We start from the raw sequence: 16,225 nt of genomic DNA on the forward strand, positions 1-16,225 counted from the left end.
AACGCTACAATTAAAATTAATATTTTTTATTGTAAAAATGTGAGATTATCTCACTCGAATTATAATAATATTATGATTTATTATCACTCAATTACACATTAAACGCTATAATATTAAAAATATTAATTATCATATAAGCGATATTAAATAAATAATATTATTTGCACAATGTTATTATTGTGTGCTTTTAAAAACAATTTGCAATACATTTATTTTTTATGTCAGACATTTACTAAAAATGATGCAAACTTCATTTAGCTTATAAATAGAGTTACGGATATAAATCTAACTCAAAAATGCTAAATCGTGGAAAATTAAGTGGAAGATAACAGATATTAAATGACTGAATGTAATAATAATGTATTACACATATAATTTCTTAATACACATATATTATTTATAGATAAAGTTCATTTTAACATCACATCGTTATAAACGTGTGCTATTTAGTACGTAATTCTATTTCTTTTTATAGATACGGCAAAAAGAAGTCATCATGAACGTTTCAACGCAGGCATGTAAAAATGTTGTTTAAACGATAGCTGCCACAAGATGATATTACATGTATCGTGTGATACACGAGAATCTCTTCAACTCCAATATCATGCCACATGCCATTGCTTGTTTCAACAGAAATTCATTTAAAAAAGACAGAAAAAATAATGTCTGCTTTTTTCCATTTATTTGTATATTTATAAAACTCCTATTTTAATATATTCTTTTAGATCCCGTAGCATTATCACGTTTTTGTTTAAGTGATATATGTCACAAGTATTAGATTATTATACAATAATATTATGCTATTCGTTAGAATAACTGATTTATTAAATTTACTTTTTTTCGGTCTCATATTTTTTTTTAATTTATATATTGAAATAAGTTCGATGCTTGATCAATTTTGCTATTGAAATTCTGCAGGCAGAATATATACATTTCAGTATTAGACTACATTATGGGATAATATTATTCTACTACTAATTATTAGAATTAATGATTTTAAACCATTTATTAACTTTTTATCTGACATTTTGTTTTTTTTAATTCACCCATTGAGTATGATTGCCATTGAAATTCTGCAAGCGTAAACTTTAATTTTTCGTGTTTACGTGATACATTGTAAAAATATCAACAGCTATATGAGTTGCAAGAACACAAAGACATTCCGTCTTGGCGCCGAACGATACAGTAGTCGGACAATAAACCGCCAATTGACTATCAATATCGTCTAATGAAACCATATCAATGCACAGCAGTATATGTGCATGAGAGGGCATGCAATTCTATCTACTCTACCGCTATTCACCGAATAAAACGCTGTTATTAAACGGCAACATCTAATATGATCCCAAATGTATCACGCGACGCACAGCGCAAAAATAATTGTGTAGTTTTTCTTAATATAAAAGTTCTCGTATTGCTATAAAAATTGTGTTTGTAATCGACTTCACTAATTATCGCATTGAAGAGAATTCAAATCCAGAATCGAAACGTCTGTTTATATTAACTTTTAATTTCGTTTAGTAAGTATTAGATTGGAACAAAAATATGTAACGTTTCGTCATTTGTATGTCTACATGTTTAAAAAAAAATTTGGCAATTATACCATTCGATGAAGCAAAGTTTCAGCTTTAAGAATCTGTTTTTCTAATTATGGTACGATGATTTTTAAAGGAAGTTATGAGCAATCTAAGTTAAAATGCTCCTTTTATTTAATCCGCGATAACTCAGTAACAAAAATCTTAAGAACATTTTTAAAAAACAATTTTGTAGGGCAAACTTTAAGCTTTCGAAAATCAAAACTTTTCGCAATTTTTTTCGATATGTGACAAGCTCACAAAGTGGAAAGAAAATTTCCTATTTTGTCCAGCTCGTAGTTTTCTATATAAAAAAATTACCAAACTCACAGAAATTTAAAAGACATAGTGACCTTTTGAAAGTATAGACTTTAAGCTCTAAAACCCTTATTTTTAATTTAAATTTCATTCCTTTGAAATTACAGCTGCTTGAATTTTAAAGTTTATAGGCTTTTGTTCCAACGAAACGCTTAAGAACTATGAAAAGTGCTACTGCAACTATTATTCTTTTTTGAAAATTAAAACGCCGTTCTAACTTCACAGAACATCCTAATTGCTTGTAAGAAAATTATATTTTATCATTTATAAATATATATGATTTACGCACTAACACAACCGCAAAGACTTACATAGGTATTTTATTTGTATTGCAGCTATAAAAAAGATTTCACGATCATAGTAATAGCACGGAATATTATCGTACATGTATATTGTCAAGAAGGATAGATTGCAATCGTAAAAACTTTTCCGTTTAATAAATCTACAAGAACGCTGACATTAAGTCGCGAAGGTTCTCTGAAAGAAATTGAATGGCTAATAAGTATTCTTATTTAAATGTCGATAAACTGATCGTGATATTGGTAGAGAATCGGAAATACATTGAAAAAAATTTCTGGTTAAATTTATTAGAATTCTACACAATAAAAAAAATTTGTGTATTTGTGTTAACAGTTTGCGTTGAATTTTTTAACATATTCGAATGTTAATACAACATAATATGATTATGTTATTTGAAGATGTTTTGTGAAATTGATATTCACTATTTCTTAGTGTAAAAATGACAAAATTTATGAGTAAGTGAACAAGTAACATAAAAATAATGAGTTTTAAAACGTAAATTCTAAGACAAATGAATGAAACATGTTAATTGAACATATCATAAATGTTAATTTTCTGAAAAAAAAAATGTTCCTACGGTTTGTTTACAAACCGCAACTGTCGATGTTATCTTTCTTTGTATTTATTCTCTTACATAATATTTGTGTTACCTTCTAACATATTCATCTTGTGCAAAATTAACTCAAAAATTTGAGTGGACCGTTTGGGACATGTGATTTATGTTAAATTCAAGACATTTTTTTCAACTGTGTAGTTGAGATAACTGAAATTCTGGTTGATACAATATTTCTGGTAAAATCTATATATTAGAACTTTTATTTTTATCAGAATAATTATATCTCAATCGAGAAATTCTAGTTATTTCAACTAGAATTCTAGCAAATTTAATCAGAAAATTTTGATTCGTTCATTTTTCACCAGAATTACTATTTAATCCAACCAAATCATTTTTCTCAGTGTATCTCTTACCGGCTCAACTTCAGCCATCAATTTTTAGCGTATGATATACTTGCTGTCAATTCGTTTTGCTTTCCTTAAAAGACGTAACTTACGCCACCGCACCAGGTGCAAACAGACTTGCATTCCAGGGTCATCGGTATGCAATGCGTCAACCGGGACTGAGGTTCAATCTGACGCATTACGGCCTACGACATACCTTGACCTCGGATTGCCAGAGTGTTCCCAAAAGCCATGCGCGGTGTCTAATTTCATGCAAGAGGATAGCAAGTCTTCATGAATTACGTAAGAGCATTCTCACAGGAAAGGTATATGTTACAATCGATTACAGCCACTACAAGATCCGGCAGAGTTTCATCCTCGCTGGGAGGATCGTATCTCCACCGTGACTTTCAAAGAGATCGACACAATTAAACTATACTGCACTAATATAATTTTATCGCGTACATAATTCGTCCAATATCGATTTCAAGACATAAATACCGTCAATCCGCTACGTTATGCATCCGGATGCATTATGCACATCGACGAGAATAGTACGCGTTCGTTGAAAAAAGAAGTTCCTTTCACTTTTTTGTCTCTTTCAAGATTATTTTTGAGATCATATACGCCTTGAGCGAACAACTGGAGACGCTGCCTGATTAAAAAATGAAAAAGCCAGTAGGAAAAAATGTCAAAGCGCATTGTACTGAAAAAGCTAATTTTAAACTTTGTTAGACGAGGTATATTTATTCATACAGTGCGATGTCCTTTCCATTTGAAAATATCATCTTTGAATCTTAGCGCAGCCTTGAAGCCATAACGCACGAATATGTGTCGCGCTAAAAATATTCCCGACTGACAAAATGCAGAAAAAATTGTCCGTCTTTCATGTATATATCATATCCTCCATGCCACCTTTCGCGGACGTTCCATCCTTGTTAATGCGTGACGTAAATGAAGTTACGTATTCGATGTTGAGTCGTGAAACATTACATTGAAACTACTATGTTTCCTTAAGATTAATTTGCATCTTCTTACATTAAGAAAAAAGTTTTTAGTATTTGTGACTATAAATTGCATGGTACACTGAGAAAAAAAATTTGTTCAACTAACTGAACACATTTAGTTTGTTTGCAAATTTAGTTAATTCAACAAATTTTATTTAATTGAATTTAATTTTAGTCTGCTTAACAAGCCGTTCAATGTTAAATAGACTACGGTTAAATTCGATTAAATAAAATTTGTTGAATTAATTAAATCTGCAAACAACTAAATGTGTTCAGTTAGTTGAATAAATTTTTTTTCTCAGTGTACAATAATTACAGCTAAGAGCTTCATTTTTATAGTTATTATTGCTACATTAGTAATAATTATATTTATAAAATTATACTCGTTTTTTCGGGAATAAACATATATTTGTTTTGATATATAGAACTATAAATATATAATATTTATTATTACTAACATTATAGCATAATAAGTATAAAAATGGAGCTCCTAATCATAATTATTTTATCATATGCAATTATAGTCATAAATGTCAAAATCTTTTCTCTCACAAGTCAGTGCAACATTTAAAATATATGACACGCATTGCACACAAATGCAACACCCGACACAACGTAATTAAATTAATTTTTACGTTACGGAGCATAAATTTCCGGAGCAAATGAGAGGACTAATCTTTTTACCGTACGATACTACCTATTTAATTGATTTGGCCGCCGGGTGTTTGACTGAAACACACAAAACATCGCTCAATACACTCTTATCTCAAACCGGACATGCAAAGAAGGAAGCAATTCGCGCGCGATGTCATTAACCCTTGTAGATTCGCCAAGCACGTTTGACCCACTCCAGTCGGTCAAGTATTATATCCGTTTTACGGAGAATTCCTGGCATGATAAAAACCCATCGATCGAACCCGCTGTCCACGGATACGTGCAATCGATATTCGAAGACCCTGGAAAATAAGGTTGACACCTTTTTCAAAAGAAAGATAAGCGCAATTTCGTGTCACTCGACGTCTTTCTCATCCAAGAAAAATTTGATCGTTAAAAAATACAATATCTAAAGAAAATCACAGTGGATCTGCTTCCGAGACGCTGGCAGTCTTCTATCTCATTGTGTTCATCATTATCTCGCGGGATATAGCGAGTATCATTTTTCTCGAGAAAGATACTGCTACGTCTTTCGAAACGTTGATTAACCGCACCAAGCCATGCACCGTTACGCAAGAATAGTGTTATTAACGGAAGACGCGTCGATATTTTGCACATGATACGATATCGAAAATAAGAATCGTGTCACCCACGAAGAGCAGCATTATCTCTGTTAAAGCCAACTGATTTAACACTAACAAGCGAGGACAATTTGGCGATACGGTGCTGTATATTACCCTCCAGCAGCAAGATTTCACACCTCACTGAAACGTGCGAATCTGAAGGGTGATTAAGTCACAATTTTTTCGTACATTTTATATATTTTACTATTTTATTCTGACTGTCCATAAAAAAAAGATTGATTGTCTCATGAGAAATATTACCATGATTTTCATTAGAATTTAAATGTATAAATTCATTGCGTGTGACTAATGGCTGAAGATGACTAGTTGCTAAAAGCCGAACTATGAACACATGATAATGTAATGTTGTAAATATTGTATATTGAAGTCTTATTTATATCGTATTGCGTAATTTTAACCACACAAATTCTCAGCAGCCCTTTTACTTTCTCTTGTTTTTTATTTATTTCTTGATTTGATTATGTTACACTGAGAAAAAAATATCTTAATTTCAAAGAAATTTTCATTGATCCAAAGTAATTTGTTTGAATACGAGCAAAGAAATATTTCTTTAAAATTAAGATATTTTTTTCTCAGTGTACTTATAGAGAATTCGATTGAACGCATTCAATGCGCACTGGTGCACATTAAAATCATACACAAAAGAACGTAAAGAAATGTTTATAAATAAACATAGAAATCGGTTAAATCGTGAAATACTTAATACATTTTGTTGTGCTATTATAGATATGTATTTCGTAATTCGAAATATTTGTATTTCTATAGAAATCAATGCCTTAAACGGTCTAGCTGGATCTTAAATGCTTGTATGACTCTGTGTGAATTTATATATTACGTATGTAGTCCTTTGAAACGCGCGCCGAAATGATTTTTCGGTCTTGAAACGCTATACTCTGCTAAACTACCGCAGTAATATGACGAGTTAAATTGACTAGCAATTTAACAATTTGATGCTTTTTCACATCTTCAAACGATCTTAATAAGTGACATATTATATAAAATCTGTAAATAATTAATTCTTATTGCGAAAAATATTATCTCTCGGCCGGGAGTCGAACCCAGATAGCTAGACCGTTTAAGACATTGATTTCTATAGTTTGTTATCACATATATGGCCCTATAATATTATATTGTTTATTTGCATTTCATTTTTATACTTAAATTAAATCAGTATACAACGGGTTTAATATGCACTAGTGCGCACTAATCGAATTCGCCATTAGTTTTTTACTATTTTAATAAGAATACGAGATGAGAAGTACAAATTAAAATCGAGACAATTCGATCGACATCGCCTCAATTTTATTTATATTTAATAAATGCGTTTCTAAAAAAATGTCATTCCAGTTAGTAAGCTTTTGTTTTTGTTTTTACGCTTTTACTTTTTTTTCAAAAATTCGAATACAGTAAAGGGAATGAAAAAAATCAATCTCGTATGCGATTCCTGGCATTCAGCATTAAACGTGACTGCTCCAATGCTCCAGTTTTCATTGACGCGTTATCAGGAAAACTAGCAAGGAGCTATTATAGCAACCGAACCCACAACTGAGTGCCCGATGTTGAATGCAAACTGCAAATGTTTTTTTTTTACTACACTCGCATGCAAAGATTTCACATACGTGTCGAGTTCGACAGGTCTAAGGAATCACGTACGTGATAATAAACGTGTCGAAAATACTGCGTATAAACGACGGAAATGCGCACTTTAAATACCACTCTCTTTCCTCTCTTCTCTTTCCTTGTTTATCGCAATTAACCTGAGAAATTTATCCTGTTATGTAAACAATATTTCAGTATCGTTTTTTTTTTATAGCTAATTCAAAATCACTTACACACGGAAAGAATGATTTTTTGCTAAAATAAATAACAAATAGTTCTCAAAATAATAATAAATAATAAAGTAAATTGTTTTTAAAATGTAGCTAGATACAGATCTGAATATAACTTTATTTAGATTATTAAAATAATTATGTAGAACATTTAAGTTTTGATGACAATGCTATTAAAAGTTTTAACATTCTAACAATTAGTTCTAAAGATCATTGTAATATATAACCATGGTCGTACAATTATTTTAATGATCCAAACAAAATTATTTTCAAATCTATATCTAACTAAAATTTTAGATTCTTCAGCAAAACTGTTCTTTCCATACACTACACTGAATTAGTACACATTAAAGGCTGCTTTATAAAGTATCTAAATGCAGTGACATAATCAACTTTCAATAAAACGATACACTTACATTCTGTTAAATAGCGTGATAATGTCATTATTGGGCATTTAGTTTTTTAAAATATTTATATGCTTTTACATCTAACTTCACTAATTGCATTATAGCAGCTTTTAGTATGCATTGATCAGAGTAATGCGAGTAATCGAATTCGCTATTATTTTCGCTGAGACTTGGATTTTCAAGCTAGATCCTGTACACTCTGAAACGGTCGCGTAAAAGTTAATACACACGTATATACACTTTCTCCGATGTCAGGTGTGAAAATATTGACACGAGACGCGCCGCTCGTCTCATTGCCAAGAATTTAAAAGTGAAATTTAAATACCGAATTTGAAAGACCAGTTGCCGATCGCGCCAACGTGACGATACCACTTTGAAATGTCCCGACTTGCTTCGAAATGAAAGATGGACCATCTCGGTTTTCTATGCTTTACTTTCAGTGCACACACGTCAGCATTTCCTCTCGCGGAAGAGCAGAGAGGAAACGATTTCGATGAGAGGTTTAAAGATAAAAAGAGCAAAGAGAGAAAGGGAGAAATGGACACCGAAGATGGAACAAAGAAGATCATCCGACTCCGATAATGATTGATAATGTCAATTTCTACCAATGTAGATTACTTTAATTTCTATTTAACTTACTTTTTAGCCTAATCAGAATTATTTACAACTATATCGCAACATAATCTGAGAACATAACAACATATTCAAACTTCTAAAATCCCAGGTGTCATAAGAATTTCAAGGAGAAGTTCAAGTAAAATTGTTATTTTTGATAACTTGGAAAATTCGAGGCTTCGAAAAAGATATTTGTGTGAATGGAAAAATTAAAAAATATAATCATAATATTCAATATACATATATTCGTAAATATATTTGTATACTTTTATAAAATATACTCGTTACAAATAACTGTTAAATTAATAATTGTATAACTTTTGATTCTTCGATGCTTCGAAAATTGAACTATCGAAAATTCAAAACTTTGATGTTCGGAGATGATGCCGAAGTTTCGAAGCTTCGAAGTACGAATATCGAAGCCTTCGAAGCAAATCAGCAGCTCTATAATAAAGATAAAAAATCCACCAGCTGAAATTAACTCCGATATCTTCTACTTTTTATTCCTTTTTAGTTCTAAGACCTGCTTCTATCAATGTAAGATTAATTTTAATTTCAGTTTAAGTCACTGTTTATCTTTTTCTGATTAGAAAAAGGTAAACAACGACTTAAATCGAAGTTAGAGTTAATCTTACATTGATAGAACCGGATCCTTTATTATTAAATACTGCATTAAGTATTACATTATAGAAAATTTGCTTTACAGAAATATATTACTGTTCATCTTTTATAAACTGTTTTCAAAATTTTGTAGCTAAAAAAAATATATATATATAGATAAGAGAATTGCGAATTAAAACATTGCAGGAAACATAATCAGTAAAATAAATTCTTATAATGTTAAGAGAATCTTCTTTTCCAACAAGATTAATCTTACAATTAATGATAGATAGTATAATCTTAAAAAAGAATGGCTCAATTTTCAATCTTTAATACCTACATTTCTACCAATATAGATTAACTTTAATCTCGGACCAACTTAATCTTCATCTTTTTCCAGTTTTAACAATTAGAAAAAGATAAACAATCGAACCAAGATTAAAGTTAATCTTACATTGATGGAACCGGAACTAAGAATCGGAAAACGATAAAACAAATCAAACTGAGATCAAAATTAAGTTAAACTGATAAAAAGGGACATTAATCGTGTCTGGTATATTATACGTGATGTGGTATAACGAAGATGCGATCCGATGTTCAACACATTGTTCTTGTCGTCGCTGGCTCGCTCGCTCGCGAACGAGCCGGGCGTCGGACGCGTCATTAGCCAGCCGATGACGGCCGGGCGTGCGGTCGCCGTGGCCAATGAAAGCGCCGGCACGCATCTCATTACCGATAATCGAAAGGCACCGCTCGACTTAACAGCCGACCGCGTAGACTCCAAACCGTGGAGAACGACGGCGCGGCGTTAGCGTCGTGCGTTCCTCACCGTGTCGCCGAGGAGCGCTTTAATAAAGCGCCTGCGGGCCTCGCTCGCTCGGGAATCATCCGCAAGTAGTATTTTTACGCGGGCAATTCCAAACGTCGCCGTGAGAGACATTCCAGATTTCCTTTTCTTTTTTTTTTTCTTTCCACTTCCGCCTGCGGAGGAGGAGAGACGCAGGAGGAAGGCGCGATATATCGCGAAAAATCGAAAGCGCTGCAGCAGAGGTCTGGCACCTTGCGCACCGCGGAACGCGCGTCAGCTGCGAATGACGAGAATGCGGAGAATAAAAAAAAAGCAACGTAAAAAAAGTGTTTACTCACTTCCTCGCAGCGACGGTGGTGGTGGTGACGACGATCCTCGCCCAGCTCCGCGCGCTGTCGATGAATCGAGATCGTTCCTCCGACGCAAAACGCACCGAGTTGCTGCAGGTAATCGTCAGTTCGTTCGTCCTTAGGTACTCTCGTACGTGCGGGAGGCGAAAACACCGGTGCACTTCCGTCTCCCGACGTCCGCGCCGAGGTCCGCGGCTCTTCCTCGCAATGGACGGGCGGACAACCGGTCGATCGTGGAAGCTCGAACTTCTTCCTCTTCCTCTAGTAACGTAAAACTCCGGCAAGTGCGCGCCGTGATTCACCGATCCGTGCGTGTATCCGATCCGATCTACGCGAGGAAGAAACGTGGACGAGGATAGAGTCAACGACTTACAGATTACGGCCGACGATCGGCGATCGGTGGACCGATCTCGCGCGCCACGCGCGTAGCGTGTTTACAGATGTATGGATATGTATCTATCTCTCTCAGCGTCGCTCCTACATGCCTACCCGCGGGCAGCAAGCCGCCAAGTGTCACTGGCACGTAAGTACGGTGCCGATCGAAACCGCGAGATGTTGACACGCGAAATGCAAGACGACGTCCACATCGCACGGTGGTCCCGATACGACTGTCGCGCCTCGCGGCGTCGCGACTCATGTCGACGCGCGAGCGCCCGCGAATCTTCGCTCCGCCAAGAATTATCCGTCGGTCAACAAGAGCACCGCTCGTTCCACCGATCAATCCCGAGCTCTTATCGCGGTCGATACCGATTAGAAGATACCAGCTGACGCTAATTATATTTATGAAATGTATTCATAAAATATCTCAAAATAATATTCCAAGAATATTCCAGAACGTCTCGAAATATTTTTAAACTGTAAGAGCAACATTTAAATAATCGTTGAATATTTTATTCATACTCTTTATATATTCTTTATATATTCGGAGAATGTTCCATATGCAGGATATTCATTTATTCAACATAACTGTCCGCATAATTTCTCAGATACTTCCGACAGTTAAAAGAAGAAGTTAAAAGGTGAATATTCGATCATCTGACTACAACATGCGATAAAAGAATTTTAGAAAAAATTTCTTTTCATAAAAAATTAAAGTCATCTTCAATTTTTTAAATAGTATCATACAATTTTTTTTCATAATATTGTAAGGATCTTCAAATCATTATCGAAATGTCATTTTTATTAATATTTTATTGATTTTAATGATATTTAATATCTAATTTGTAACATTATTTGTAACAGCAGTACTTACAACCTCATCTGATTAAAACACAGAACAAACATACATGTACTTATTTAATAAAATATGCAATAAAATCAATAAAACATCAATAAACATTTAAATCAATAAACATTTAAACATTTAAATCTTTTTTTTAACTGTCGGAAGTGTCACAAATATCATTTTTCAAATGAAAGTATATACTTATTTATATAAAAGCATTTCAAATACATGCTCAGTCCTAAATATCCTCGAGTTAGTAAACTCGATAAGTCTTGGAAAAGAGCAAATGACTGTGAAACAGGGTTGATAAGAGATGTTATCTTTTTAAGAAAAAAATATTTTTTTTCAAACATGTTTTTAAAGTTACATACATGCTTTAAATAATATTATAAAAAAACATGTTTAAAACATGTAAAAAACGTCGATTAAGCATGTTTTAAACATGCAGTTTAAAATGGTTTAAAACATGTTTAAAACATGATTTTTATCGACCCTACTCGAAATACGTTTTGAGGATATCATATGGAACTTCCTAAGGACTTTATAGTCCTTAGGATATATTAAGAACATTTTTATAGACTTTTAGAAAAAGTTCTTAAAATAAGACATAAATAGGATCATATAGTTTTATTGTTCAAGAAATTACAAAATCAATTATTTAGTCTGCTAAAATCTAAATTAAAGGCATACAATTTTCTGCCCAGGTAGCAAGCTGTCATCATTTTAACCTCAATAATTAGTCATATTATAGATTATTGAAGTCATTACCTATTTAAGATGTAATAACGACGTCATCTTTTCATAAATTAATGAATTCATGTATTTATCCATCCTACGACGTATTTACAACGTCATACTCTTATTAACTTGTTAGTACGACGAATAGCTGACCTATCGACGTACTAGTTATATTATGGTCATCAATAACGTTATTATAGTGATCAGTTAATCGCTATAATAACGTTATAAATTGATCACTATAATAACATTATTATAGGGATCAATTAATAACGTCATTTATTTATGTTAACAACATTAAATAATGACGTATTTTCGATGTTACTTTATAACGTTATGTAGCTGTGACAAATCCGTCATTTTAAATGTTAGATTCGTCAAATTAGTCCTAAGAATGATGAATTAATGATGTCAAATAGACGACACCTTGCTATTTGGGTATATCATCTTGAGTACGTTTTGAATTTTTAACATACATTAATATGTATTAAAACTAGTTTATTGAATACGAATTTATTCTTATAACATTAAAGAATAAGATCATTGTTCAAAATTGACTAAGATTCGATTGCTAAAACTTAAAAAAAGAATTTTTGTCATGTAAGTATTGCTAAAATTTAATTAGCTGATAAATGTTCTAATTCATATTATAGGCAGCTGTCATGTATAAATTGGAAATTATATTGATAAATTATTTAGCTTATAGTCTTTCAATCCGAGAATGAATTCAAAGATGTATTTCTATTCAGAAACTAAATCTGTTAATTTCACATCAAATTCTTTCTGCCCATCAGATTCCTCTTTAATCGAAAAGCTCTTTTTCATCCTAAAAAAATTTTCTATTTGTTTTATTAAAATAATGATACGATTAAAATATCATTCAATTGAATACAGATAAAAATATTGTTTTATTCATGATATATTTTGCTTATTTAGATAAAATCTATATAACAACTGTCTACGAAAAAAACAAAATTTTTTTAAATGAACTCTATTTTTGATTTAGAAAGTACAAACCCTTTTAGAAGAATATATGTAGTTGAATATACTTTATAAATTAGATCGTCGTGATGATATTGAATAGTTTCTATTTTATCTATTATTCCAGCTTCTTTAATCATAACAATAAATTTTTCTAATTGTTCTACTTTTTCTGCAGCACGCAAGATTTCAGTTAGACAATCTAAGGCATTGATAACATCCTTATAATCCCCTGTTTCCAATAAATTACAAAAAGCTGGTAACAATCCAACATTTACTAATTCGTTCAAATGTTCAATTGATCCTTCCGCTGCTATATCCATTATAGCCCATGCGACTATATGTCGTGCCTCATCTGTTCCCTACAAAAAATTAATTAAAAAATGAAAAATATTAAAAAATGAATTTATCTACAAAATTTTTTTACAAAATATTTAAAGCAGATGTTGGGCTGATTTTTTCGTGTATGCATAAATATATACTTACAAATTTAAGTATTTCTATCAATGGTGGTAATAAACCAGCATCTATCACACATTGGATTTGTTCCTCGGTATCAACCATTTTGTAAATTGCCGAAACAGTTTCCATTACAATATTTTCGTTGACAGGACGATTTCGCAAAAAGGTACAAAGATACGCCAATCCTCCAGCGGAAATTACAGCACTTGTTTCGTAAGTATCACCCGATTCTACTATATGTGCAACTGTGCGCAATGCTGGAATAAAGATACTTTTTTCCTGCGACATCAGACACCCTAAAACTTGCGGTAGAATGCTAATTTCCAATAACGCATGTATGTTTTCATTGCATCCATCGGTAAGATAAGACAGCATCCAGCAGGTATTGGCTAGAACAAACAGCGTTATAGCATCTCAAAGTTACAACAAATTACATAATATATAAAGTAATAAAACATGTATAACTTACAAATTACCCTTTGATTTCGAACAGTAAGTAGATAACGAAATACTGGTAGAATAGGTCTAATCAATTCAAGGGATAATGGTGGATCTGATTTTTTACATAAATGAAACATAGTCCTTACGGTGTTGCGCATGAGTACCATCTGCATATTTCATAAATATCAGAAAATATTGAGAAATTATATTTACTTATTAAAAGAAACAGATTTAAAACTTTATTTAACATAAAAACTAAGTATGTATTATTAATTTTTGTACTGAAAGCAAGCTCTTGCCGACATCATTAGCGTTGTTTAATACTTCAAAGCAATTTTATAAAAACATGTAAATTTCCAAAAATATACATTATTCTTACTCGTTTACATTAGATAAACGCAAATATTATTAATTCAAATGCTAACAAGCAAAGAAGAAGAAAAGAGATATTCAAGAACAAAAAGTATTTTATTTTATTTGGACATTTCTCATATAACAAATTCAAAATACAAAGCTATAATCTCAAACTGTATTATCAGATAAAATAAAATATTATAAAGAGATGGGAAAGAGAAGTATTTATAGAAAATAATTTTTAAATTTTAATCATAACTAATTTAATTTCTCTCGAATGAATATATATTTGAGATTTTGATTATCAAGATATTTGTAATAATTGTAAAACAAAAAGCTATTTATAATAAATTAATAATTGTAGAATATATCTTCATGAATAATTATTATTTACATTCTACATACAGTCATTAGTAAAGACAAATTTGTCACACATGAATAGCTATATTTTTGGAATAGTACATAATTTCTCTTTTAAACACACACACTTAAAGTTCTATTTCTTAAATTATATCTAATATATAATTAAGCTACAATTTAATTATATCATATTTATAAAATTATAATTTAATTAAGTAATAGAATGTTACGAATATTATATTATTCTATTTTCAAATCAATACCAGACATAATTTAATCATCTTCACTTTTTTGTAATAAAGATACAAATATAATATTAAAAATTCATTCATTGCTATTATTAGTATCAAGAATTAACTATTATTAAATGCAATCGATTTAACCTTCCAGCGGGTGTTCTCCGTACATGCGCGTCGGTTTTATGGAGGGGATACAGGTAAAATCTATTTTTTGGATTTGGGTTTCCCAAGGTATTCCTTCAGTGTCTTTCGGGCTATCGATTCGCTCAAATCGCATTCTGTTAACGTATGTTGTTTACGTAGAATCGATATTTAAAATATCAGGGTATTTTTTCAGAAAAATGTTCCTGTGGAGGATATATAGGAATCGCTCAATACCGATGAAAAGCGAGGGAGGTGCAAGTTGTACAAAAATACAACCACCATCCTCAAATGCAACACATGTTTTCATTTTACTTGCAAAAAACATTCGACTACAATTATTATTTGCAATAATTATAATATGACTGAAAGCGAATAAAACTTGTTCATTAATCCATTTTCTAATAATGTAACACTTATTTTTTTAAATAAATGATCATTTAGATATTATAAACTTTCATCGCATAATGTTTATTTGATGATATCATGCTTTAACCTTTCGAATTTTCAGTCTTATTCTACGGTGTTCTCTGTACACTGGCGCGCCCGCTCCCGTTATGAAAGGGTGCACGCCCGCTGGAAGATTAAAAACATGTTTTTATCACACTAGGTATTAATTGCTCTTCGGTTTGTAAATAGAGTTTATACACTCTCTAGACAAATTGACAAAAATGTTGTTTCTGAGTGTCAATACGCAAGTAAGACAAATGTAATTAAAGGATGTTATTAAATATAATATCACTTACTGAGGTATCAGAATTAATAAATTTGACCAAAAGTGGTAGAACAGCATTATTAAGAGCAATATCACGTGCATAAGGTATATTTTTTGTTATATTTCCTAAAATAGTCACTGCTTTTCTTGTAATAAAAGGCACTGTGGACTTAAATAGCTTCACTAATTTTGATATTACTCCATGTTTTATAATACTCTGCTTTTGTTTGAATGTACCCAAACTCATCTTAGTTAATACATGTATTATTTCAAATTGTAAGCGAAAACTAAATAAAAATAAAGAAATAATATCTTATTCATAAATATATGAAGAAACAATTTTCTTAAATCGACAAATTTTTTAAATTTTCATATACATACTTGCGATAGTTATCTAAAAGCTCAATACTACGTGATACTATGTTATCTTCGATATCATTCCTAGACTTATGTAATAAGGTTTTGTAATTCTGAATTGCCACGAATTGTAATGTTTCGTTTGACGAGTATATGTAATTTACAAT

The 16,225-nt window shown here is 31.6% G+C and overlaps 2 protein-coding genes across 9 annotated transcripts in view; both read right to left on the reverse strand.

The window, feature by feature from the left end:
- The window catches only part of LOC108728144 (Inositol 1,4,5,-trisphosphate receptor), a 52,012-nt gene extending 41,377 nt beyond the window's left edge, over positions 1 to 10,635 (reverse strand). For all 8 annotated transcript variants that reach the window (XM_018456538.1, XM_018456539.1, XM_018456540.1 and 5 more), the window contains exon 1: positions 10,034 to 10,635. The gene's annotated coding sequence lies outside the window, so the exon portion shown is untranslated. The remainder of the gene's footprint in view (positions 1 to 10,033) is intronic.
- Positions 10,636 to 12,951: 2,316 nt separating this feature from the next.
- Positions 12,952 to 14,065, reverse strand: LOC108728049 (importin subunit alpha-8-like). The gene is made up of 4 exons (XM_018456399.1): positions 13,921 to 14,065; positions 13,476 to 13,840; positions 13,058 to 13,351; positions 12,952 to 12,966 (listed from the first exon to the last, which is right to left on the reverse strand). Exons 1-4 carry the CDS (start codon positions 14,063 to 14,065, stop codon positions 12,952 to 12,954), a joined length of 819 nt encoding a protein of 272 aa, XP_018311901.1.
- Between the last annotated feature and the right edge of the window lie 2,160 nt (positions 14,066 to 16,225).

This window comes from Mycetomoellerius zeteki, unplaced genomic scaffold (genome assembly GCF_001594055.1).
Source record: "Mycetomoellerius zeteki isolate Tzet28-1 unplaced genomic scaffold, Tzet1.0 scaffold58, whole genome shotgun sequence".
NCBI classification, from domain to species: Eukaryota; Metazoa; Arthropoda; class Insecta; order Hymenoptera; family Formicidae; genus Mycetomoellerius; species Mycetomoellerius zeteki.

Bases quoted from the DNA above. Each gene is read 5' to 3' on its own strand.
- LOC108728049 (XM_018456399.1), bottom strand. From the start codon at position 14,065: ATGCAGATGGTACTCATGCGCAACACCGTAAGGACTATGTTTCATTTA. The intron at 13,841-13,920 runs GTAAGTTATACA...TGTTTGTTCTAG, and splicing joins TCGAAATCAAAGGGTAATTT to CCAATACCTGCTGGATGCTG. The intron at 13,352-13,475 runs GTAAGTATATAT...AATTTTTTGTAG, and splicing joins TGATAGAAATACTTAAATTT to GGAACAGATGAGGCACGACA.